At 49.0% G+C, this 26,593-nt stretch overlaps 1 protein-coding gene across 1 annotated transcript in view; it reads right to left on the bottom strand.

Moving 5' to 3' along the window:
- Window positions 1-26,593, bottom strand: part of GRID1 (glutamate ionotropic receptor delta type subunit 1) — a 651,231-nt gene that overhangs the window by 450,700 nt on the left and 173,938 nt on the right. Inside the window, exon 4 of the mRNA XM_058671771.1 lies at window positions 18,704-18,909. Within this exon, the coding sequence (XP_058527754.1) occupies window positions 18,704-18,909 (206 nt within the window). The remainder of the gene's footprint in view (window positions 1-18,703; window positions 18,910-26,593) is intronic.

Here is a 26,593-nt window from a genome sequence, read left to right as displayed (position 1 = left end):
GGTTACATCCTGAGAAACCCTTTTTGAGTTGAGAATAAGATAATTCAAACATGTTTGACCCACTTAACCTATAGAGCATCATAACTGGACCCAACACCCAGGAGAGTATCCATTGTTTAAGACCATAGAGCTGATCATCAGCTGAATTGACTGCCGCTGTCCAGCACTTAAGGAAAGAAGTAACACCACACTCTACTACCCTGGAAAAGGCCAACTCTCAGAAGTGGGTGTCTGATTTCTACTGAACAGGTATTGCTCTCCCACCACCGCAAGGTCAAATCCTTATTGACTCGAGGTAATCTGTACCAATTCTAATCTGCAACTTTCGAGGTATGTAGTGTCACTATCTCCACTTCTCATGTTAAAACAGGAAGAAGCAAAGCATTCACCAAACGTCCCATGCAGAGCACCAAATATGCCAAGAAGGACTGAGAGTTGGCCACATCTCCATGCCAGGACAGCCCAGCCCCCAGCTGCTCGTGTCAGGAGTAGCCTACAGGTTGCTACCATGGAAGGCTACAAGGTGTGCACTGTATCTTCAACAGTAGAAAAATCCACCAAATGCAACTGTCAACTTCTAGAACATAGTCGCTAAGTGCTCACAACTGTTTTTTGGCACATAAACACAGCAAAACATGAAAGTTGGATATTGGGAAAAAACTGAGTGTGGGAAGTTGAGGATGAGGCACCTCCACCAGGATGCTGCCCCTACAACCCGGCATGCAAACAGCTGCAAAGGAACAGTGCTGCCCTTTCCCCTGCACCCCCCCCAAAAAAGAGCACTCGGGGATGAGCCCAGGATGGAGAAACTGCCTTTCCTGTGAAGCTGGAAGGAACAATATTGGGAACTCAGCCAAGTGAAGCTTCTCTAAGAAAAAGGCCAGAGGGCCAAAAAGTGCTGGTGGGAGGAAGATGACCATGCACAGGTGGTGACTTCTCAGCAACATGTTGGATTCATACATCTATTTCTGAAGCCAGTGCAGGCTGAGCACATGCATGTGCACAGGTGCAGCCACACACACACAGAGGTTCCTACTTCAAGGTTTGACTTGATGTAGGCTGCATCAAACGGCCGTCCTACTTCATGATGAGACAAGCCCTGCAAGGTCCGGGACAGCCAAGGACTGAGACTCAGAAGATGCAGGCAGAGCCTTACTCCTCTGGGAGCTCAGCGTGCAGCCCAAGCAGACTTTCCCAAGGGAGCAGCGGTGGTCCAAAGGGTAACTCAAAATACCATTCTGAGTCCTCTCCTGTTAGCCTGTTCAGGACCACAATCATCAGCACCACCATCATCACTGCCTTCATCACCACCATACCACCACATCACCACCAACAACTTCACACTCCATAACAAATGACTTCACACTTCAGAAAGTGAATCAGAATCTCCCATGTTGAAGAAGTCCACATAATGGATTCTCTACCATAAAGGAAATCAACCATAATGCCCTACTCCTTAAGTATGGGCTGCTCGGAGTGACATCTGTCAGACAGTACAGGATGGAAAGAGAGGTCAAGACTAACATCATGCTGAAGAAAACTGACAAACATGCTGGGGCATGACTGACTCATGTCGAAAGCCTGTATCTTAGTATGTCATGATGTTAATTGCACTCTACCTCTGTGGTCTTCCTTCAGCAAACCCAGAATCCCAATGTAATAAATCAGCTGGATCTCGGTTGAGGGGAATGATGCAAAATACCTGACTGACTCTTCTCAAAACTATCATGGTCATTAAAACCAAAGAGAAAGTTTTGAGGAACTCTCACAGCCAAGAAGTGCCCAAGACAATGTGACAGCTAAGGTAATGCGGCACCTGGATAGAGTACCAAAACAACAAAAACAAAATAAGGGACATTCAGTGACAACTAAGGACACAGAAATGAAGGGCAAACTTGAGCTAATGATGTATGGATATTACCTCGTTATTTGTGACAAATACACATACATGGATGAAAGCTGTTAAGAATAAGGAAAGTAAGGTGGAGTAGATGAGAATCCTCCACTCTCTTTGCCATCTTTCTGTTCATTTAAAACTAAAGTTAGAGTCTCCTAAGTTCTCAGGAATATATTTCTAAAATATCCCTCAAAAGAGCTCCTCTTCCCCAGGTACCCTGGTCTTAGCTCAGCGCTGTGCCAATAATAACCCACATATTGGCACCACCCTTCCATACTGGCTTCAGATGACTGACTCAGTCTGTCTTATTTCCTAGGCACACCTTGAGCTTTTGGGAATCACAGAAGCAATCAGAATACTCACACTACAATAGCTGCCACTATTTTAATGGCTAACCCCAGCCTCTCACATGCACACAAGTCCCCTCCAAGCCTTGCCTCCTCCTCCTCTCCCTCAAGGCTCAGCTAGACACTGCTTCCTCCAGAAAACCCTCTCTTGCCTCAGGATGAGCACAATGGCTTTGAAGGACACTAGCGCAGTTCCTGCACTTTTGTCTCCCCTGCTTGGTCACTGGATGCTTACCCTCCCTGGGGACAAGAATAAGCTCTCTTCTGAGTCTCTCCAGTGCCAATCTTCAATAAATGTTTATTTAACGATGAGTAAATGACTTGGGGGAAAAGGTGCAATGAAAAAGCACGGCCAAGAGGGAGGTGCCCATTATCTCCCTACCTGGTCACTCCAACTTCTGGATTGTGCACTCTCCAGGTGGTTCTGGCATTTAACTTAACAGAATTTGCCCCCAGTGCCAGCCTCTGCCATCTGATGATGTGGTAAAACCCAACCAACCCTCACTCACTCTAATTTTTGCTTGCACCAGTCAAAACAGTCAGCCCAATCTGGCCCTTCCCCAATCTAGTTCACATGAGACCCACAGGCCTGGTCTGGTCTGCCCCCATCCCAACTCATGCTGTCCAGTGGATTACCATTCCCACTGGAGAGCACAAAAACCAGGACAGGGGCAGAGGTGGCTAAACAGAAAGGCACCTGCCAGTATGTGTTGGGCTGGATAGTAGGTTTGTTGGGTTGAACTAGGTTTCAATGCCCATTGACAAGTACCAGAGCTAAATGGGATGTGGGACACACTGAACAAACCTGCGGTACATACTGGCATGCATGGGAACCAGGCAAGGCAGCAGGCCTGGTGGGGTTTATGGGGAGTTGCCCCAACTAGGCTGCAGCCAGTGGATTCTGAACAAGTTTTCATCGTGATTGGAACAGCGAGATTAGCAGCAATTCAGACCTGTTGAACTATCAAAACTGCTTGAGCAGGACCCTCAGAGCGTGCCTCACATCGGGGACCTGGGATGGGTGGGAGGCTGGATGGGGCTTTTCCCTTTGCTTCTCCCCTGACCCCAGACACAGGGGGAAAAATGATATTAGTGTGGAAACAATGGTATTACCCACTTTCCAGTAGCCCTTGACCCTTTGTACCCTAATCAACTAAGATCATTTAAAAATAAATAAATAAATTATGGAAATTTTTAAAAAAAAAGAAAGAAAGAAAAAGCACGGCCAAAAGTCCAGGTCTTCTCTTCTTGGGTTTTAAATGACAGACTTTACTCTTCAGATCTTCATTATCCCCACTAGAGTCCTATATAACCACATTCCATTATATGGCAATATAATGGGTTGCTAGATTTAATTACAACAAGATAATTAATGTCAAGGTATTGCCAATTTGGACATAAATATTAAATATCACCTTCAACATAACTATTTTCCAACTCTGTGATCACCAGGCTTAGAAATACCAGGTTTTGATGAGAAATGGCTTTGTCACGGGGGAAGTGGTGCCAAGTAGAACATCTGGTTTGCCAGCTGCCACCGTCCTCTAAGCACTGTGCCTCCTCACCAGCTTGAGGCTGCACTTCCAGCACACCTGACTCCGGCATAAGCTGTCTCTCATACGTCCTAGGTTGGACAGCCACATCTGGTTCTAGGGATCTGCCCAGATCTCCCTCATGCGCTCCACCTCTTCCCCATAACAAGAAATGAGAGCAATCACAAGGAGTGAAGCACCTCCAAAAAGCTATGACTAGGTGAAAGCGGTGCAGGCAATACAGGAAGGGGATGCTGAGCTTCCTGTGGCTCAAGAAGATCCCAGCACCGTGCTTCCACCAATCTACCACATCCTCTCCTCCAGTCACGTCACAATTCTTGCTTTAGCACTGTTACCAAAGAAAAATTGCAATTTCATTCTGTGCCTGGACAAAAAAAAAAGATATCAAATTACCTTCATTTTCAAACTGTTATCATTATCAAGGGTCATCGAGTGTGAAAGCCAAATGCACAGCACACTGCTCCTATCCTAGCCCATTCTATCATCTGTGGATCTGGCCAGAACTCCGGGAAAGACAGGCTCAAACGTCGCCTTGGCTTGCTCAGTCAGTCACTGCAGAGGCCTAAGTGGACACATAAGAAAACCCATCTCTCTCAAGCCATCATTCTGAGAACAAGCCTAAACTAGCATATTCAAAGAGGCTAAAACAAGATTTCCCAATATTATGGCTAGTCCAAAGTGTTATACTCCAAGTTAATGGGTGATGGATTAAGCGTAGAGACTTGATTTAATAATGGTGGTGCATGGAAGGTGGACATGATGGAAAGTCTTAGGTCACTGACGAGTGTGCTCTTGGAAAATGGTTCTCAAAATTTGGCAGAGTGTATTGTCTGTGTCTCCCTGCTTCCTGGCCCTCCAGGGTATCTTCCCTCCATATGAGTTCCATTCTCTACCTTCCCCACCAAATGCCAGATGGATCGAGCCACTTGATCTTGGACTGTGAATGTCCATACAGTAAGCTCAAACAAACCTCTGTTCCTTCTAGGAAGTCCCTCTCAGCAATTTTAGTTATAGTGATGCAAAGATGACTGACACACACTCCAGTTTCTTCAAGATCATCACTTCTCCAGGTCCTGGCTGAATCACAAGGCAGACCCAAAACCCCAACCTCCCATCTGAGATCAAATTGTTGACCCAAGGAAGATCCAAGAGAGGTAAGGACTAGTTTTTGTTTTTCCAAGCCACTGAGCTTGGGGGTTATCATACAATAAATAACAAAAACAAAGACCACACATCAGAGCCACTGCAGTGAACAATCAGCTCTCAGATTCTTCTTCCAGCAGCAATCCTGACATCAGCTTCCTGTGGTCCTGCTGGGGGGACAGTGCAGGCTGCTCAGTCTCCAGTGTGCTGGTGTTCCTGTCTCCTACATCTCCCTGAAATGTTCACTCACAACCCACAACCACTGAGGCTGGAATCCTCCAGGTCCTGCTGACCTCACACAGCAAGGTGCTCCCTTCCCTCCCTCACTCCATCATCAAATCCAGAAGTGAAGTAAAAGCAAGCCTCAGTTTCTAAGACTGAGACCTCTGGGTCACCCATGCTTATTAAGATAAAGGGCTTCCAAAACAAAAGTGGTTCTGATGCAAAGCAGATGCTGTATTAATACTGTCAACATTATCATCCATCATCATCACTATTGTTGTTATCATCACCACCATCAGTATCACCATTATCATCACCAATATCACCACCATTATCACTCCATCACCAACATCACTGTCACCATCATCAATATCATCAGCAACATCGTAGTCAACACCACCACCATCATCATCTTCATCATCAGCATCACAATCAGTGCCATTGCTTCATTAATACCAGGGATGTTCACCAAGAACTTACTCTCTACCAGGAACTGAGTTCGGCACTTCAAAAGCACTGTCCTACTGAACTCTCATCACATCCCTACATGTGGTCCTGCCAGTATGCCCACCTTAAAAATGAGAAAGTGGAAGTTTGGAGCAGTTTTGAGACTTGCCTGTGATCAGCAGCCCAATGGACAGTGCCTGCATTCTTATCCCAAATGGACAGCTCTAAGGCTGGGCATGCTCATACTCTGACTCCTCTCTGCCTAAGTCAGCTCTGGGTTGCTTTAGGAATATTTTGCTGAAGACTTTGAGGTCATAAATGTAAATTACAAGAAGAACCCTGCAGGGCCTCAGAGTCTGCATGCAGGAAATAGGAGCAGTAACAGCAGGCAGGCTTTGGACAGAGTGGCAGGCTTGAGGGTACTCTGGGCCTTGGAGGGAGAAACATAATCACTAATCACCTTCCCAAGGCCAGACACTTCCCCACACTGTCACCTTTCAACTTCACCCCAGCCCAGCTCTCTAACTTACAAGCAATTTCAGGTTCGAAGAGTCTGTGCAGCTGCATAACTTGAAACCCAGCTTTTCCTGTTTCCCCCACCAAGACCACAGCACCCCTTCCCCAGTCTGACCCTGGAAGAGAGGCAGGATCATTTGCTGTGTATTCTCTTAGAGAAACTCATGACTCAGAGAAGAGTTCACTTCCCACCTGCAGGGACAGGCAACGGTACCAGTAAGACATATGTCATCACTGTGAGAGAAACACACAGCCTCTCCCTGGTGCAAGAGCCCAGTCTGGAAATGCTGCCTTCATCTGCAGTCCATAGTACCTTCCTCCTAATGGCCTGGGCAGTGGTCAAGTTCAGAGTCCAGAGACCAGGCTTCAGGCCAGTAGAGCCAGGGGAAACAGACTAAGTAGGAAATCTCTGGAAAGCCTGGGAGGCACCAGAGAGTTGCATGAGTAATGAGTCGAGCAGGGCAATGATCCGGCACCACTATCAGACCTGCCCACTCCCTTGTCTCAATTCGATGGATGCCTGGGGGCTCGGAGATGAGGACTGGCATCTACTGGATCACAGCAGAGGGGAGAAGGACCTATTTGAGATCCTGTCCTATACAGCAAGCTGAAGCCAAACCCAAGAAACAGAGGTCATAGCTGCAGCCACAGGGCCATAGCTTGGAACCCACAGGTGACACTGAGTGAAGGGGACATAACAGGGAGTAGTAGCATAGGGTGGGACGGAGATGAGATGCAGGACTCCATCACTAACTCCAACTACACCAGCATGTCTGTTACAGTGGGGTTCAAAGGGTCAATGTGGAGCATGTGGACAAAAGTACAATATATAAGCAAACTCTGCCCCTCTGGCTCACATACCTGCACGTACACACTCACACTTGCACATGCACATATACAATGGCAGTGCAGGTCTATCTACCTGTTGGCCCAAGTCCAAACAGAAGCCCTGGGAACACAGAGGCCAGCACTGGGCTTGGTAACCTGCCTGATTCTCATCAGCGAACCAAGAAAAATCCTGTTGAGCAAGGATTTGTTGTTCTCTCCTTGCCTGAATTCCCTGCTGCAGGCAAGAGGAAAAATGAACAGTGAGGGCAGTTCTCTCTGGCCTGGTGGAAGCAAGGCCCATGGGGCAGACAGGTGCATGCAAATCAGTAACATACAGAGCTCTCTGGACTGACATTGGCTCTTTGTAGGTGGCTTCTGGGAGCTGAGTTCATGCCAAGAACTTGCTCAGCCACGCCCAGTCTGATTCTCCATGCCACGGACCCATGAGGCAGCCTAAGTGGAGGGATCCCAGGGTAAGGCTGCCAGGCTTGGCAGCTGCCCATCCAGAGCCTTGAGTTCTGCTGAGACCTCAGTCAGCAGAGAGGGCAAAGTGCCTCCCCAGGGGAGCCATTGTCAGCTCCATACACAGAGGCCCTCTGTGAACTGGTAACTACAAATTCCTACCTCCTTAGCAGTCCCCACCCTCATCCCCAAATCACAGAGAACAGCAGACACAATACCTTCAGCCCAGTCCCTTTCCACACCTTGCCCTCACTCACTTAGAAACCTCTTGCAACTTCCCATAAGAGTGAAACCAAGTTCAGAAACCTACATTGGCCTTTCCCAACCTGGGATGCCTCCCCAACATTTCCCTGCCACCACTCTTACCCTAACTCCCCCTGCACCAGGGACACCCTTGTCCTTGCTGGTCCTCTGATGTGATGAGCTCATCCCAGCCTCAGAACCTCTGCACTTGGTATCATGGCTAATGAAATTTTTGTGCCTTGGGATCTTGCTTAATAGGCCCCACCACATCTTTCCAGCCTGCCAATGCCTCCTCCTTGGTGTCACCATCTCTGACCATCACCCTCAAAGGACGCCTCCTCCTAACCTCTCTCTTCTTGCTTGGCTATATTTGTTTCCACAGAAGTTACTGCTATTGGAATTACTGTTATATGATTCATTCATATGTGTTCAGAACCGGGCCCACACCTGCACTGGAATCCTGCCACTTAACAGGGATCTCACCTCAGGCCCTTTGCATCCTTGTGGTCTAGAATAGAGCCTAAGCTTTAAGAGCTGCACAATTAATATTCAGTCCATTTCAAGCCAGGCAAACTAAGGTCCAGACAGCCAAGACAATCACCTGCAGTCACCAATGGAACTAAATAGAGCCCAGGGCAGAAGCTGATGTGACTTGTAGACCAGGGTTCTGGAGGATAACTGGGTAAGATATAGAGAACAGGGCAATGCCTCAAAGGTTTGGCTGATGCACTTGTTGACTCTGGGTGTTCTATGTATTTTGGGACACAATTAAGAAGTAAAACGAGCTATGTATTCAGGAAAACTAAGCCCAGGGCAGTAATGTTGAGCCCTTCCCTGGTCAGGCTTTCCTGAGAGGCCGTACCTGCATTAGGGACTGGAAGACCAAACTCTGACCTTTGGACATAGCGCTGTGGCTACTTTACTGCCAATGGCAAGCCCCTTGTACTCCTCACCCCAAGACCCTAAACAGGGAAGTAACTTTCCATGTTAAAGACCAGACAAGCCAAAGTTCTTCTCACCCCCTCACAACAGAATCAGTGTGTCCTGAAGCTGAAAGGATACAAGAGACAAGATCAATGAACAGAAAGCTTCCTATCCCAAGATCATGAGAAACCAGCAGCTGCATTGTGGACTAGGGCAAAAGCAATGCCACAATAACCATCAGGCAGCAGAGATAAAAGAGCAAACACAAGTACCTGCAATAGCTGAAGAGATGTCTGAGAATTCAGTGTAGACTTGGAGCTGCAATGGAGAGTAGAGACAGAAACTTCATGAAGAAAGAGGGAAGACCCTATGGCAGACCAGCAAGGTCCTGGAATTGCCCACCAAGGTCAAGGGAAATGTGGACGCCTAGTAAATGGGGCAGGTGCCTTGAGGATTTAAGGGAGGGAAGAGGAGTTCTTGGGACCACTGTGCAAAGGATGAGTGGTAGTTCTTATTGCGGATGACCTAGGAAAGGAGAAAGGATTCACTTCACTCTCTGCACGTCCCTAAGACACTTCAGTCACCAGACCGGACATTGTCAATTGGCAGTCTGTAAGCCATGCCACATGAACCCTGCCACGGGTAGACACAGCCAATGAGGAGATGTCTTTTTTAAAAAAACTGGCAATTACTTGCCAACATTTTAAAACCAATATTAATAGATTTCCCAGAAAAGTTCAGCTTTCTGGCTCCTCTTGAGACACAAGAAGCAAGGACCACATCAGAGCTTCTCGTGGGACTGCTGCAGGGCAAGGAGGACTGACAGCTGCCCTCGGTGATGGAGGCGTACCCGTCAGGTGTCTAGCTGCTATGCTCCTGGCTCTGCTTGCAGCCCACCTGCCTCACACCTTTGTATTTCTGCCTAGTTGTTCTGGGCTTTTTGATGTGTTGTACTGAGTTGTCACTTCAAACGGTGGCTGTAGTCATTCTTTTCTCATCCTCTGATTGTCTACAAAAGCCCCCAGTAGAGACGTGTCCCAGAGGGATTGCTGGAGATGCTAGGATTGCATGAGAAGGACACACTGGCAGGCACGCAGGCCCTTCCCACCTGGTTTCACCAGGTGGACAGCCCACAGTTCTCCAATACATGGCACTTTCTAAGGGCAAGTTTTCCCTCCTGGTTTAGCTGGGCATCTCTACAGAGGCAGGGACCATGTTCTTTTCCCCCAAAGCACTCAGTGCAGTAGGTCCAGAGATGGAGTCCATTCTGTCTGGTGATGGCCCAGATACCAACAGGTGTCCTCTCTCCTGTCAACCCTGAGACTGGCCATCCTGAGACACCAGCAGCCATGCCTGCTCTGCTGGGCCAGTGACAGCCTGAACAGGGGCACTTTGAGAGTTTCCAGCCTGCTTCAGAGCAAGACCCACAGGTACACAGCCAGCACCTGAAGTCCAGGAGGCACTAAGACTCCTCCTCCATCCCAGGGAGCTAGATCAAGTTCTCTCTGGGAAGTACCAGAGAAACACACCAAGCTCCCAGGACAGCTGGGCTGGTCAAGGGTAGACAGCACTGCGTCCTTTTCTGCAAATTCCCTCCCTACAGCACCCTGTATGTCTGGCGTTCCCCTTCCAGACATAGTGCAGGTCAAGCCATTTCCAGCTCCCCTTTTCTGAGCCGCTGACATTCAGATCCTGACTCTGTGGTGGCATCAGCCCTGCACAGGGCCCAATCTCGAGCTTTAGGTCATGTTAATTCCAATCGCAACCCTCTGGAATGGCATTAAGATCCCAGTTCACAGACGTGTCAGTCAACAGGCTCTTCAAGATGGCGCCACAGCAGAGGCGGAGCTTGTTTACGCCGAAGGCACCGCCCCTCTCAGTGCACTCCTGGCAGCCTCATACTCCTGTGTACGCATGCGCAGACACAGACAGGTGAGGACAGCCCACATAAGGCGGCCTCTGGTCTCCTGGCAGTGAATGCTGTCAGCCCATACTGCAAAGGATGCTGGGCTGACTCCGAACCCTGCAAGATGTTTCACATCTCTCCACACCTATGATATCCAATACATTGGCAGAGAGCTGCCCGTGTCCTTCTCCATGCCAGCTTGGGGGCATCCAATGCCACAGAAGGCTCTGGGAGAGAACAAAGGGCCTGTGCCCCATAACACGCTCGCATGATACACGCAGAGCAACCTGGTGAGTCAGGTGCCAGTAACTCCATGTGCAGGTGGGGACCTAAGGTCAGACAGACTCCCAGCCAGCACAGGAGCGGGCCTGCCTGGTACTCTGCAATGCCTACCTCCCATCCCCAAGCAGCAGGGTCAACTCAAACAGTTATTTATTTACTTGAAAGGGAGAGAGAGGGAGAAATTGATTATCCACTGGCTCATTACCCAAATGACCCCAGTAGCCAGGACTGAGTTAGGATGAAGCCAAAAGCCTAGGGGGAGGCTCCACATGAGTGGCAGGGGACCAAGCACTTGGACCATCATCAGCTGCTTTCTCAGGCACACTGGCAGATGGGAAGCAGAGCAGCCAGGACTCAAACTGACACTCAGACATGGGATGCCTCTGTCACAACAAAGGCTTAACATTCTGTGTCACAATGCTGGCCCCTTGTCAGACGATCTGAGGGAAGCACAGTCTGGTCATCTCAGCTCCGGTCTGATCAGCCACCATCTTCCCCAACCAGACCAGCCAAGTGTGACCCAGGCAGGACTGCTGACTCACGGTAATAACAGATGCTTACTGTTTACCGACACCTACCTTCAGGGCAGTTCATCACCCTCCACTATCCAGCTGCTACAGGGGCCTCTCCCCTCCACGCTGACGGCTACATGGGGCACACAGGACAGGTGAATGAGACCATGATCCAGCCAGCAGCAAGCAAGAGCTCAGTTCAGGGGATACCACGTGCAGAGGATGACATCATACATGGACTCTGTGGTCCAGGGAGCTTCCCTAAGAGGAATCCATTCCATGATGGATAATAACCTCTCCTCACCTCCACCTCTCCAACACCCCCATGGCCACCTTGGGCTTCCTGACAAGGCTGTCACTCCAGCTTTTTCATCCACAAGCAGGTTGACTCACCAACCCAGGGGAGCCCTGCAAAGGGGACTGCCCCTGGGGACCCAATGTTACAAAGGTTAACTGAATCATTTTGGCTGCTGCAGGCAACTTCCCTTTGTAAGTGGCTATTTCTGATGCCACCCACCACCCCCAGCCTTTGGGGCTACCTGCTAATAAGCCACAGAGATTCCCTCAGGGAGGGACTATTTAATGACAGGTGTCCTCAGGCCTGTGCTCAAGTCCATGATCTCACTCTGAGTCTGCTCAGACAGTGGGTGTAAGGCCCTGGGCATCCCTGAGCATGAGCAATGGGTTGGCCTGACTGAAGATGGGACAGAAAATGGGAACATGCAGATGCTTTTCCTTGATGATCACTTCACCATTCCTTTGGTATAGCCAAAAAATCAGACCTTGAATTGTTTCTGATGCCTCTACTTGGCTCGAGCACTTAGAGTATGGTTAGTCTGTGCCCCCCATGGTGAGGGTCTAGGGGAGGTTTGAGTGGGGGTGGAAGTCGAGTGCTCTTTGGTCCATCTACTATCCATCATGCACAGGACATGCACAGGTAACTTGCAGAGGCATTGCCCCAATTTCTGCCCTTGATTCAGGCAGGTTCCAGAGGGTGGGGACAGCTACAGATGGCCACACACAGACCATGGGTGCTGGGTTGGCTCTAGCAAGGCGACAACTCTGGGGGTTACCGTGAGGATGGGGCAGGCCCTGTGGGGTGCAATGCTGCTGTCACAGACAGAGGCTGGGACATCAGGAACCGGCACCCAGGACAGGAGCCATGGCAGCTTCATCAGCCTGGGGAGAGGCTAGAAAAGGTGAGCTGCACTGTGGGAACAGAGGGAGGACAAAAGTTTTGTAGCATCACCAAACACAGACTTTAAGAAGACTGCTCTCTGCTTTCTTCCCTATCCCAGGCAAGCCCTGAGTTCTGGCTGCCTCCCACAGCCTCTGAGTTCCAACTCCACCAGAATCAAATGTTTCTAGCTCATGAGCTCATTTCTAAGAATTTCTAAGCGAAAAAAAAAAATACTGATTTTTCTGGCTCAAAACACTTTTTGCTAAAATGCTAAGGCTACAAATCTGTAAACAGAGGATATAATTAAATGCAAATGCAAGTCATTATTTAAAATTAATCTTTTATAATTAATTAGTAATTTAAAATACTCTGGTAAATGATACTTAAATAGCACAGAATTATCTTAGCCCTGAGTGATAAAGTCGTCTGCTGGAGATTTACTGTGTCAGAGTGAGAAATATTTGCACGTATCATGTGGGACAATGAACACTGTGCTGATTTTAATTACCTGTGTTATAAAAGTATGAAAGGAAACAGTCTTTTTATTCCAATAGCGGGAGTGTTCACTTACTACCACAAACTCTGACAAACCACTGACTTGAAGGCAGTGTTCTGTTCACACTGAAACTGGCCCAAGCCACACACCAATGCCTGAGATGGTCATCTAGGATGGGAGTGTGGGCAGTGTCCCCTTCCATCTTTGGTCCATCTAAGTCAAAGGAGACACCCAGTCTAACAGCTGGGTGGAAAGCTCTCCCACCAGCAGGCCATCCATCTTTGTTTATCTACCTGCCATGTTATTTCAGGAGAGATCACTGGAATCAGTGTCACTGCAAAGGGAAATGCCACCTGTTGCACTTATCTGCTATTTGGTAGCTGCCACTTCTTCCAAGCATCACAACACCTTCTACAAACCATTGTGCCACCAGCACTGTCAGCCTCCTAGCTCTCGTGTGTGTGTGTGTACCCACTGGGCTATGATAGTCTAAGGGTCCGTTTTGTATGAGTGTATATAGCTATTGGTTGCATCCTTGGATCAGCCTGTGTAAACATATCCATGCATGTCTATGTGCACACACACACACAAATGCCCATGCCCAGTCTCTTCTACCTGCCTGCACATCTGTTTACCACCAATACCTCTCACCCCATAAGGTCATCTCTCTGTGCCCAGAGGTCCTCAATTCGGGACTACAGGTGGGTCAGTAATTTTCCATCTGCAGGAGCAGCCCAGGCCTGCATGCACTGACCCACCTAGGTCCAAGACAGGCTTGAAAGACCAACTCCCTTCTGAGAGCTGACCTAGGACTGCCTCAACTGCCAAAAAGACAAGCAAGGCACAGACACTTGATTTAACCAACCAATCAGACCAGCAGCTTTATGTACTGTCCTTCCGTGAAGTGAGAAACGTAAATCACCCATTCACTTACTCCCTCAGCTGCACCATGGACCAGGCCTTGTGCTGCTTTCGGAAGATAAGACAGTGACTTCCTGAATGCCCCTGATCCTGAGCATGGTACACTTTGGCAACTGGGACAGATTGTCCAACATCTGCAGGACACACAGAGATGCAAAATGCCTAGAAACCTAGAATGAGCAGGCTACAATTATTTCTCCATGAGCTATGAGCAACTAGCAAAAATTCTCCATAAAGTAAATAAATGGTTTAAAATAGTTTAACTTTCCTGCTCTTTTATTTTCATTGGAACAAAATAGATGGGCAGGGAGAGGAAGAAATGGAGGTGAAAAAAAAAAAGAAGGAGACCTAAGTACATGCAGAGACAGAGACCCAGGGATAAGGAAGGAAAGGTGAAAGGACAGCATACTGGAGCCTCCACAATGCTCACACACAGAACAATGTCATACCCAGAACAGTGGGGCAACACTTCTCTACTGGCTAGTGGGAAGGCCCAACAAGACTGCAGCCATTGTGAATGACCACAACCTTCAATGTGTGACTAATATCAGGGAGGAGGCACTGTCATACACTTGCATTCAGTAGTTGATATCATTCCAGATCCATAGGAGCCAGCCAGTTTGCATTTGCTGGGCAATGACTGGATGAACAGATGATGGACAGATGACAAACATGTGGATGGATGATGATGGATGATAGATGGATGAATAGATGGAGATGGATAGATGGACAAATGATGCACATGATGGATGAATGGATGGACAAATGGTCAGATGGTGAGCAGATGACACACTGATGAATAAATGGAAGGAGCTGAGAAGAACCCAGACTGTGGTGTGGAGATCTTCCTATCAAACCTGGCCTAGAGAAGAACAAGAACCTTAAGGTATAAAATCTGTAAGCTATTATCCTCTAAGTTCCTGAAAAGGACTTCAAGAATAAATAAATAAATACTGAAGTTCAGGTTCCCCACCCCAACTAGAGTGTCGATCCTACTGACATCACAGCCTCACCTCCACCTACTGCCTGCCTTGCACAAGCACTGCTGCAACATGATGACACCCAAGTCCCCGAACATGTTGAGGCGCTCCAGACCTCTGTGGCCAACTCATCCTGACATCTAGACTAGGTCAAGTCTATCCCTATAGACCTAGTCCCAGAGTCCCCTAATTCAGGACATCCTCTGGCCTCTGACCACCCTTACTTCTCCATTCTCCATGATATCACCGGCCTTGGTCTATATCTCTGCCTTACAGGGAAAGAGTTCACACCTCTTTGTTCCTCACCCAGCTGTGAGTTCCAAGACAGCAGAAACAACAATCTGGTAATTATCACCAGCGCAGAGTTGGAGGTCACCAAATCTAGAGAAGTGGCAGAACGAACATGGCTAAAGGGCAAAGGCTTCAGCAGCCACCAGGGTGCTTCCCAGAGCCTCTGCCCTCAGCTTCTCTCTGCACTGCCACTTGCTTAGTGCACCATGGCCCACGAGCAAGCACCATCACCACCTCCTCTATCTCTGAGGCCAGCTGGCAGACTTTCCGCCCTAACTCCAATGCCCCACTCAGTAGCCAGAGGCCTTGAGAAGGACCAATGTGAGGAGGAAGAGGTCATGAATGCGGCCCACTCCACAGTTAGAGCATGACTACAAAGAACCGCTTTGCCACCAACGTCAACCACACAACAGAACAGGTTCTAATGGGGGAAGGGATTTCTCTAGAGCCTGAACTTTCAGCAGCTCCCAAAGGCAGCTGCACAGAGGGCCCCAGGCCTGGAACTGGGAAAACAGGGTGCTGTGCCCTCCAAGCCCAGCCTCTCCCCATGGGGTTCCTCTCAACACCTTTTTAAGATGATGCTTTGAGGTGCTGGCCACAAAGATTCTGAAAGAGACAATGTGAAATCAAGACAACGGGGGATCTCCATGTGAGTTCTGTTACAGGAGTCCACCGCTCCCCCCAACCCGCAGGTCCCAGTGCCTTGGCCTCTAGCCCCCTCACCACTCTCCATCAAGGTCAGGCTAGTGACCCTGCTACACTCAGCCATTATGGCCCCCTGCAAAGCAGGCCAGTGGTGTCATGTGCTACTGCCACCAGGCCAAGAACGACCCTCAACAAACAGGCATACTATCCAGTGAAGCAGCTCCTAATGCATCAGCCTTCCATCCAGATGGGCCACAGGCAGCCACATCCGTGTCACACAGCAATGACAGGAAACCACCAGCCTTAGCAACAGATTCATGTTCTGTAAAACGTAAGATTCCAGGAGGCTACTTTCCTCTCTCCATCCCATTGGGTCAGATTCATGAGTGAAGAAGGGGGGGAATTTATAGCTGACAAGGCCACACCTCCCACACTGACAGCAGAACATCTAATCTACCCCACCCCGACCTCCCCAATCAGATGTGACACTGACCAGACATTGATGAGAGTGGGGCTGAGGCCATCACCTCTCCATAACAGCATTCTAAGTTTCAGAAAATTCAGGGCATGGTTGGCAGGGGACTGCCCTTGTGAACATCACCTGTCCTTGTCAGAACAAAGAGGAAGTTGGGTCCATCTGCTCCACAAACCCAAAGCATTGCCTCCAGGCAGCGACAAAGGCTCTGTGCAGGGTCAGTACTCCTGAGAGTCTCTTGGGGACCTGCTGGGCTAGCCAACTGGACAGACTGTATTCACCTCCAGGGTCTAGATTCCATATTCTACCGTGCTTCACAGAGGCACCAAAATTCCACAAGCGTAAGCATCCAAACCTCTGCCAGACCCCGGCCAGAGGCAGTTGACCCACATTCTCCCTCACGAAGCCAGCAGGTAATTGTCACAGCTCAGAGACAGGAGTTCTGGGTTGGGCAGAAGCTAAACATGCATCTTGTTCCATCTCTTAGTAGTTACTAGCATGATTAAGCAAGTCATTCAGTGTTAGTCTTTGCTTTCTTCGCTGGTAATGTGTGAGGATAAATGAATGCAGTCAAAGTACCAGGCCCACAGTGGGCACTCAGAAACAAGTGCTCCCCTCAAACCCAATCTGGGACCAGAGGCCAAGACTCTGGTATAACAGAAGCTGAAGGCAAAAGCAGGCATAGTTGCCCCCACGCCTGTAGTCCAAATGCCATCTTTGCCCCTCACTCTCCTGTCACCACTTGCAGGGCTTTGTCATTCTTGCCTGACACTCAAAGTGGCCCCTGTGGAGACCCCCAAACACTCAAGAATGCAAGGTTCTGCAAACACAGCATGGGGGCTTGAAAAAGGCAACCTGCCAAAGCTACACAGCAATTCCAACATCACAGGAACTTGAATGATCAACCATATGCAAGTAAGATCTTGAGTCTAGTCTTGGCCTTGTGTTCCATCCTTGCAGGTCCTAGAACAAAAAAGAACTGGATTCATCCAGAAGGAAAACACACCAACATGGGCAGAGACAGGAACAGATGCTTCTGGACAATCTGAGGACCGCATCATCTATCACCACTGCCTTTACTTCCATGCCTTCCTTACACAATAGAAACTCAGGCTGGAAAGTAAAGCCAACAGCCCAAGGTCACACTGATAGTGAAAAAGGGAGCTGGAACTTGACCCTAAATCTGTTTAACTCCAAAGCCAATACTATTTCCACTCCAAGGCTCTACAGCAGAATGGTGGCTGAGCAAAGGATGGGAAGGAAGGAGCACGGTAGGGGACTCTCCAAGAAACACTGGACGCATGCGAGCTGTTAACCCCAAGCCACCCATTACTGGACCAGAACTGCTCCGGACAGGAAAACATTCTGGTGCAAATGCCACCAGTAGATAGGCCCATTCAGTCCAGCTGACCACTAGTGTGACCCGGACCCCATTAGCCATGCACGCCAAGGCTGCCCACCAACAGCATCCAAGTTAAGCATTTTGAGTTTTCAGTCCTCAAGCAGTAGATTTCGTGCTGGTTTCCTGATGCATAAGGCAGCATTCTGAGTAATACTTGATTAGAGGGAAAAGGCAGAACAAGCAAGCAAATGACATCAGCTGGAATCGGCAGTGTTCTGCTTTTGTTTTCAAGTCACTTCCAGTCAGAGAGAGGACCAGCAAGGTGACTGGGGCTGTACAGAGAAACTGCACAGGGCACCCAGCTGCCCTGTGACCTTTTCAGTTCACTCCTGCTCCCAGATGCACCACTTCCCAAGAGGCCCCATCCAACAGCCGCTCATCACCTCTCTGCCATTAGACCACTAAGGCCAGTGCCCAGTAGCCAGTCCTTTCAGGCCTGGATCCTTCTCACTTTTCTCAGATGAATGGATTCCTTGGCACTAAACCAGCAAGCCCTAACTCCATCAGAAGGTCCGAACCTCTGCTAAAACGTGTTTTTAGAGGAGACACATACTGTTTAGCCCAAGCACCAAAGAAATAAGCCAACACAAGACTCCACTGAGTGATATGCAGAAGGTAACACATCAAGATGCCAAAGAATGCCAGGGTAACCACACCCACCCTGCAGGGGCTGCACACTTTGCTCCTAGAGACTTAACCGCTGTCAACAAACAAAAGGGAGAGGCAAAGGGAACGCAACAGCCTCAGGGTTGCCTCCAAAATTCTGGCAAGAGCCTTGCAAGCAGACACCTCATCAGCTTTTCAGAACCCAAACAGAGCTTCAGTCACCTGTCGCAGGCCAACTGGGAGCCAACGCATGCTGCGCACTTTGCTCCACAGGGTAGTAAGCTCTGGGGCTCCGCACCACAGATCCTCACATGATCTCCAGCCACGCACAAGCTGACCAGAGCCACCCTCATGGCCCTGGGCCTGAGACTCCTGCAATTGCAGGCTTTGCCACCACCACCACCACCATCACCACCATGACCTACCTCATTGATGAAGGAGTGGGCACCCTGTGGGCTAAGCAGCAGGATGGCACGGCGCAGTGTGTCCCGGTAGCGGTTCAGCTCCTCTGTCTTCATGGTAGTGAAGAGGCTGCTGAACACGTGGCTGACATTCTTGTCCACCTTCTGCAAGGACACATCAAGGCCCAGCCGTGAGGCCTGATCCAGGAAGCTCTGGAGCCCACGAATATCTGAGGGAGGAAGAGGAGGAGGAGGAAACAGTGCTGATATAAGACCCTGCAGGCCGGGCAATACTCTCCCACCCAGGCAGACAGTGACCAGCAAAAAACAGCTCCAGGCTTTGGGTCCAGAGGTCTCTGGCTCTGCCCTCAGATCCCTCCAGTTCCCTGTGCGCACCTAGCTGAGGCTTCTTGTGCATCAATGGCAAGCAGAAATCGTTGGCCACCCCAACCAGAGCTGACCCAGGACATCTCATCTCTAGTCCTCTAATCCCTGCCCCCAACCTGTTGTGGAACAGCCGGTGTCACATGCCCCAGGCTGAGGCTCAGATTTTTGCTTTGAGGACCTGGTATCTCTGGATGCAGCATCCATCTCCTTGCCTGTACCAGTGGGTGCTCGCACAAGCCCAGTTGAAAGCTCACAGCCTGCTTGGTTCAGGGGTGAGCAGAGAGCCCAAAGCTGTCCTCTTGACTCCACACATGAGACAGACTCTGTTGGAATAAACAACCCAGGAAGGGGTTCCCCAGAAGGAGCCTGGAGTCCAGAAGAATCTCTTGATGGAACTGAGGGTAACAGGTTTTTCTTTGTAACAAGACCAGCATCTCAACAGCAGCCCTGCACCATGTGGCTCGCCCAAAGAGAACAAGCACTTCACCCAAGCAAGGCCAGTGGAGCTGAGCGTGGGATATCCCTAATGACACCACTCAGGCTTATTGAAAAAAAATTACTTATTTTTATTGGAAAGGCAGATTTACAAAAAGAAGGAGAGACAGAGAAATATTCCATCCATTGGTTCACTCCCCATAGGACCACAAACGCCAGATCTGAGCCAATCCAAAGCCAAGAGTTTCTTCCAGGTCTCCCACATGGGTACAGGCCCCCCAGGACTTGGAACTCCATCCCCCACTGCTTTCCCATTATTAGCAGGGAGCTTGATCAGAAGTACAATAGACAGAACTCCGTCTGGCATCCATTTGGAATGCCAGCACCACAGGGGGCTGTACCCACTATGCCACAACACTGGCCCCTAGAGAAAATTTTGAATGTTCTCAACATGAAGTAATGCTGAATGAGGTGAGGGACTTGTCCCCCTGATTTGATTATTTTACAGTGTATCAAGACAATACAATGCACCCCATTAAAATTTTAGATATTATGTGTTGGTTCACAAATTAGAAAGAAGGACTTCATCGACCCACAGAGCTGCAGCATCCCATGCAGGCTGGTGAAGACTCTGTGGCTGCTCTGGACCCCAGGGCACTGCAGGTGAGGCCATGTGCTGGGGCAGGTGTCAGGTGCTGCCTGCTCTTTGTTTGCTTAGCTTGTCTCACTGTGTGGTAGCACTGTACAGGAAGCCTGGTCCAGGCCCAGGGGCTTGGGATGGAGGGCACTTTTCTGCTCCCTGGCACACTCTTTTGTCTGACTCAGTGGACAGAGATCCCTGGGTTCCTCCCAACCACCATATTTGGGCCATAGCAGTGCCTGTACCAAGAGCCACACTGAGGCCAGGGCTGGACTAGAACACAAGTGCCCCGGCTTCAATCTCGGCCACATAGTCAGTCATATACTCTCCCAGTGTTCCCATCTAGCCATTGTGGCACCCTCCTCACACACCATCAGGAATTGGCTCCCCGGGCCTCCTAGGGGCAGGTGGCTCCCTTAGAAACCGAGTTCCTCAGATCATCATGAAAATGGCAGTAAGCAAGTTACATCCCGGACCTGTAGCTGAGCAGCCAAGGCTCCAACGGGAAGAATCTGAGAGCCAAAGGAACACTGGAACCCACGGCAGGTGCTAGCTCCTAGTCCAGGGCTTCCCTTGCTCGGGGAAGCAGAGGTCCAGGGCATGGCTGTCATCACCCCCCCACACCCAGGCCATCATAGCCATGGCCCTCTGTTCTCCTCCCTGCGGCTGTGCTTGGTTGTCTGTGGTGGGTTGACCTGCCCAGTTCCGGCCACTATAGGCATCTGCGGAGTGAACCATAAGATGGGAGATCTCACTCTGTCTGTCTGTGTCTCTCAGTCTTTCAAATAAAATAAAAGGGTTTTTTTTTTTCAAATTTTAAATTAGAAATAAAGGAAAATACCTCTTTAACATTAGTCAACTGATCTGTTGGCCTTGCTATACTCTGATAATAAAACACATAAGCACACTCACATTTTGTGCAGCACTATTCACAACATTCAAGGGCCAGCTTGGTGGTACAGTGGGTTAAGGCACCTCCTGCAATGCTGACATCCCATATGGGCACCAGTTCAAGTCCCAGCTGCTCCACTTCCCATCCAGATCCCTAATGCACCTGGGAAAGCAGCAGAAGATGGCCTATGTTGCTTGGGCCCATGCCACACTTGTGGGAGACCCAGGTGGAATTCCTGTCTCTTGGCTTCAGCCTGTCCCAGCTCAAGCTGTTGAAAGCCGTTTGGGTAGTGAAGCAGTGGATGAAAGACATGACTTTGTCTTTCCCTGTCATTAGTCATCTCTTATTTCATGCAAATAGTACATCTTTAAAAAAAAAAAAAAAAGATACAGAATCAACCTAAATATCCATCGATGGCAGAACAGATAAAGAAAATGTGGTAGATATATTCAATGGTATGTTCAGCTTTTAAAAAGAAGCAAATTTTGACATGTGCAGTAACACAAATGAACCTTGGAGGACATGAAGTAAAATAGGCCAGACATAGACAAACACTGTATAATCTCACTTTCATGAAAGAAATGCCTATGTATCAGTTTTGCTTACAAACACAGTGTTTTGTCAAACCTTGTGTCAAACAAATTGGTAAGAATTGTAGACTACCATAGTTCTAATGATTTTTGTGACTATTTGTTTGAAAGGGAGACTTACAGGGAACGGGAGGCAGAGAGAGATCTTTCATCTGTTAGATTATCTCTAAATGGCCACAAAGACCAGGGCTGGGTCAGACCAAAGCCAGGAGTCTGCAGAGCCCTCTGGGTTTCCCATGTCAGTATGGGGCCCAAGCACTGGAGATGCTCCACTTCTTTCCCAGGCTCATTAAAAAGGCGCTGGATCAGAAGGGAACCAACCAGGCCTAGCACGATGGCCTAATGGCTAAAGTCTTTAGCTTGCACACGCCGAGATCCCATATGGGTGCCAGTTTGTGTCCCAGAAGCCCCACTTCCCATCCAGCTCCCTGCTTGTGCCCCTGGAAAGCAGTCAAGGACAGCCCCAAATCTTAGGACCCTTGTACCAGTGTGGAAGACCTGGAGGAAGCTCCTGGCTCCTGGCTCCTGGCTCCTGGCTTCTGACTTCGGATCGGCTCAGCTCTGGTCATTGTGGCCACTTGGGGAGTGAATCAGCAGATGGAAGATCTTCCGCTCTGTATCTCCTCCTCTCATATATCTGACTTTCTAATAAAAATAAATCTTAGAAAAGAAGAAGAAGAAGAAGAGGAAAAAGAAGAACAATAGAGGCAACCAGGACTCGAACCAGTGTCCATAGAGATGCTTAATCTGCTGCGTTTTTGTGACTATTTCAAAATTTACTTCATATGATGAAGTTGAACATCTTTTCATGAAATTAATGTTTGCAGCCTTTACCTGTTTCCCTACTCAGCTATGGTCTTACTTTTTATTTATTGAACTCCTTATTTAGTGAACCATAAAGTCATTGTCTATAATATAAATATAAGAATTATCTCAAAAATAACAAATAAAATAGTTTTAAAAATAAATAGTGACATGGCAGTTATTAGGGGCTGGGAGCTGGGTGGGTTGCAGAGATATTGATTAAATGCATAAAACTTCAGTTAGAGGGCAAGAATAATCCGAATCATCTACTGTACAAATGTGATTACAGCTGATAACAACGCATTGTGCATTTTAAAATGGCTTGGAGGAGTAGATTTTAAGTGTTCTGAACACACACACGTACACAAATGGTCACGACCTCAAAGTCACAATGTCACAGATGTTATTAAATAGTTCGACTTAAGCCATGATGCATTGAAAAAAAAAAAAGCCAACCACCCTCCTCTGTGATGACCTGGGATGCAAGTATTAGGGAAATGCAGAGGTGACCACGCTGCCCTTCCCCAGCTAGGGCTGGGAACACAGAAGGAACTCAGGTGTGGGCTGAAAACCCACCTCTCACTCCCCAAGTGACCCTGCACACGTCTGCCCTTTGCAGACTTGTTCATTTGCCAAGTAGCGCTCAAGGCCTTCTCTGAGGAATCTGGTGAGCCTGGAGCGCAGGGGCAGGGGACAGCTGGTACAGCGGTGGGCGGGAGGCTGCCAGTTCCCTTCCAGCCTCTCATCAGCACAGGGAACGCCCCTGGCGAGAGCTCCCGCAGGAGCAAATCAGCTCCCTTGTTCCAGAGGCTCATCAGGGAGGAAGGTGCTAGTACACAATTCCGGGACACAATAGACAGCTAAAAGGGTCGGCTCTCTCTTCTAGCATCCAAAGCAACCCAAGAAAAGGAGCAAGCACCTCCCTCCGAGAGCCAGCAGCGAGCCAGACACCTTCTTCTGGGACACGCTTCAGCACCACGCACCAAGGCCACAGGAGGGCAGATCAGAGGGAGGTATGTTTCCGTTTCCGTAGTGTGTTCACACACGTGCAGGGATGACAGGGCAGTCCCAATGTAAGCCCTACCCACACCCCCCACCAGGACTCTGGCAATGCAGGACAGCACGGGTTAGAACACTTTCCACAGCTTACCAGCCTCCATTCTCTTCCAAATAAAAATGCAAAAGTACAACAAAATACAAGGGGAAGAAACATTTTTAAATAATCAGGCTGGAAGATGGAGATTAAAAACAATTTAAAATAAACGTCTACTCCGGCACTTTGGAAAAAAAAAAAAAACACCACGCTGCATTAAGTGCTTTGAATTAAGTAAATTACACCAAGTAAGTAATTTGCATAATGATCAAGATTTGCATTTTACACATGTTATGATGAAAATGGGTTTATAAAATAATTCTTCACCAACTTCTGTTCCAATTTGGGTTCCAGTATTTGGATAAAATTCAGCAGTGTGTATCTGCTACTGTCTTCATGTTCAAACATCAGGTTTCTCCAGTACTGTTTTTTTTCTCCCCCAATCTGGCAGGTCCCTTATTCCCACTGCAATAAATAGTCTCTTTGATTTGCAAATCCCTTCCGTGGAGTATGTGAGATCACATTTTCAAAGAATCCATAATAGGCTCATGACTAGCCGAATTTTCACAAATAAGGTCTGACGTCCCCATCACCTTTCACTTACGAGATAGATAGCGGTTAGCAACTCTTCCTCCATGACTGGTCAGCAGGGATGGTCTTCGAGATCCTGCAGCTTTGGAGGCTGTCTTCTCCAGAGGAGGAACCAGCATGGCATTTCTCAAAAAGTCTCTCTATGACACACCCAGGTTCCTGAGGGCTTGTGGGGCAAGGCTTCCTCTGAGCATGCCCACTGTGGGCTGCCATTCAGCCATCAATCCCACTGCCTTCCAGTCCTCTGAAGCCTCCCAGGACCCTGCAGGCTTAGGAGCCAGGGTTCTCCTAGCCCCTTGCTGCTGGATGCTCACACACCTGACTTTATCTCTTCCACACAGCCTATGAAAGCCCATTGCTCGGATGAGAAAACTGAGGGCCAGAGAGAAAATGAGTGCCTCCACCCATAAGAGACAGAGGAACCACTCACACAATGTGTCGCCGGCAGCAGTTCTGTTTGCTGTCCTGGACTTTCATCTAACGTTAAGATCCCGAAGCCAATCAAGGGAAGCAACTGCTGAGCGTCTACTCCCAGCAGCCACGTTTGGATTTCCAAACACTCCCAAAGCCAAGGTCCATGTAGCCAGATGACCTCACTGTACAGCAACTCTAAAGCAACATTGGAAAAATCATAACCGCACCCGCTCTGGTCCACACCTACATCGCGCCTAGCATTTCCCTATCCTGGAGCCCCGTCCCAGAGGGTATTAGGAAGTGGCACTCAATGTGATGGGCCTCGTGTCCTTAGAGAAGATAAAAGCTCAGTATCTTTCTCTGTTCACCTCTGAGGAAAAGCCAAACACATATGACCCAGGAAGAGGTACCCTGGGCACTCACCTTGGATTGAGCACCAGAATCGCAGCACTCAGGTGTCAGGTACTGTTAGTTAAAGCCACCCCTAGGCTGACCAGGACACTGCACAGACTGAGCAAGGTCTGACCTTGAGTCAGGCACTGTGCTAAATAGTTTGCACACATTCTCACATTTAATTCTTCACGAATGCACTCAAGTCTCAGCCAAGCTCGGACAGCCAGTGGAAAGTAGGACGGATGCTCAAACCCAGGGCATCCACCCCAGTGTCATGGCCACATTCTGCAGCAGGTCAGAGGTCCCTGGGATGGGGTGGGAAGCAGGCAGGTGCACACACAACCATGTACAGAAGCCAAGAGAAAGTATCTGACTCCCACACCTCACCCGAGTCATGCACCTAAAGGATATCTAGGTTACACCCATTTTACCGGCAAGTGCCTGGCTCAGCACGGAGCTGGGATGCAGCCCAGATCTGTCTCCTGTATGAGGCTCTGCTCTCTGCTGCATTCAGACCTGGAAACCAGAGCAGCTGTCCCAGGCACACAACGTTCCAGAGACAGGCTGCATGGCACCCTGACCAAGCGCAAGTGCTGGATCCAGATTTGAAGAACGGTGAGCGAATGCAAATGTGACACGTGCCATTACCACCTGTTAATTTGCAATCAGTATTAACAACAGACGTTACATGGTGAAATGTGGCGTCTTCATTAGTCCTATAAATCTTCACTCTAAAAAATAGCACATGCTAAGAAGAGAGAGAGAGAGAGAGAGAGAGAGAGAGAGAAAAGAAAGAAAAGACAGCAGCCCTAGGCCAACGCTGTGGCACAGCTAGTTAAGCCACCATCTACAATGCTTACATCCCATACGGGCACCGGTTCAAGTCCCACCTGATCTACTTTCAATCCAGCTCTGCAACTGCGACAGCAATGGAAGATGGTCTCAGTGTTTAGGCCCTTGCCACCAACATAGGAGAACCAGATGGAGTTCTAGGCTTCTGACTGCTGCCTGGACCAGCCCAAGCAATTTTGACCATGTGAGGGGTAAACCAGCAGATGGAAGATCTGTGTGCATGTGTATTTGTGTGTGTCTATGTGTAATCCTGCTTTTCCAATAAACAAATAAATCTTACACACACACACACACTTGCAGTAGTACCACCTGGACTGACTTGGCTGCAGCATCAGAACATTGGGCTGGGTGCCACCCCTGCTGATCTGCCAGGGCCCTGCCAAGCGGCTGTCACCTCCCCATGCAGCAGGCTCTCCTGAGCTCGCAGCTATATGCTGGGGGCTCTGTATACTCCCTGTACTTAAGCCCTCCCTGGGACAGGGCTACTGGACTAGCTCCAACCACCTTCCTCCCTCATGCTTGTCCCAACCCCTCTCTGGCCCGCAACAAGGCCATTCCCTATGGTGAATGCCGGAGAAATGGATCAGGCACTGGTTCCACTGCCAAGGAGCTCCGTACCTCACAGACAGCTGTGAGCACCAGAAGGCATGCTAGAAACAGAGGGCCATGCCAGGGAAGGAGCTGCTGCTCCAAGTAGTTCTGAGAGAGGATGGGTGCAGCATACAAGCCCTGGAGCTCACAGCCTGCAGAGGCATTTGCTGCATGTACAACAGGGGGAGGGGAGCACCCCTAACCCAGGAGACAGCAGGGCCAAAGGTCACAG

The sequence above is a fragment of the Ochotona princeps genome, chromosome 13 (genome assembly GCF_030435755.1).
Source record: "Ochotona princeps isolate mOchPri1 chromosome 13, mOchPri1.hap1, whole genome shotgun sequence".
Taxonomy (NCBI): Eukaryota; Metazoa; Chordata; class Mammalia; order Lagomorpha; family Ochotonidae; genus Ochotona; species Ochotona princeps.
Note: the sequence above shows the minus strand (reverse complement) of the source record. Positions and strands in the feature narration are given on the sequence as shown.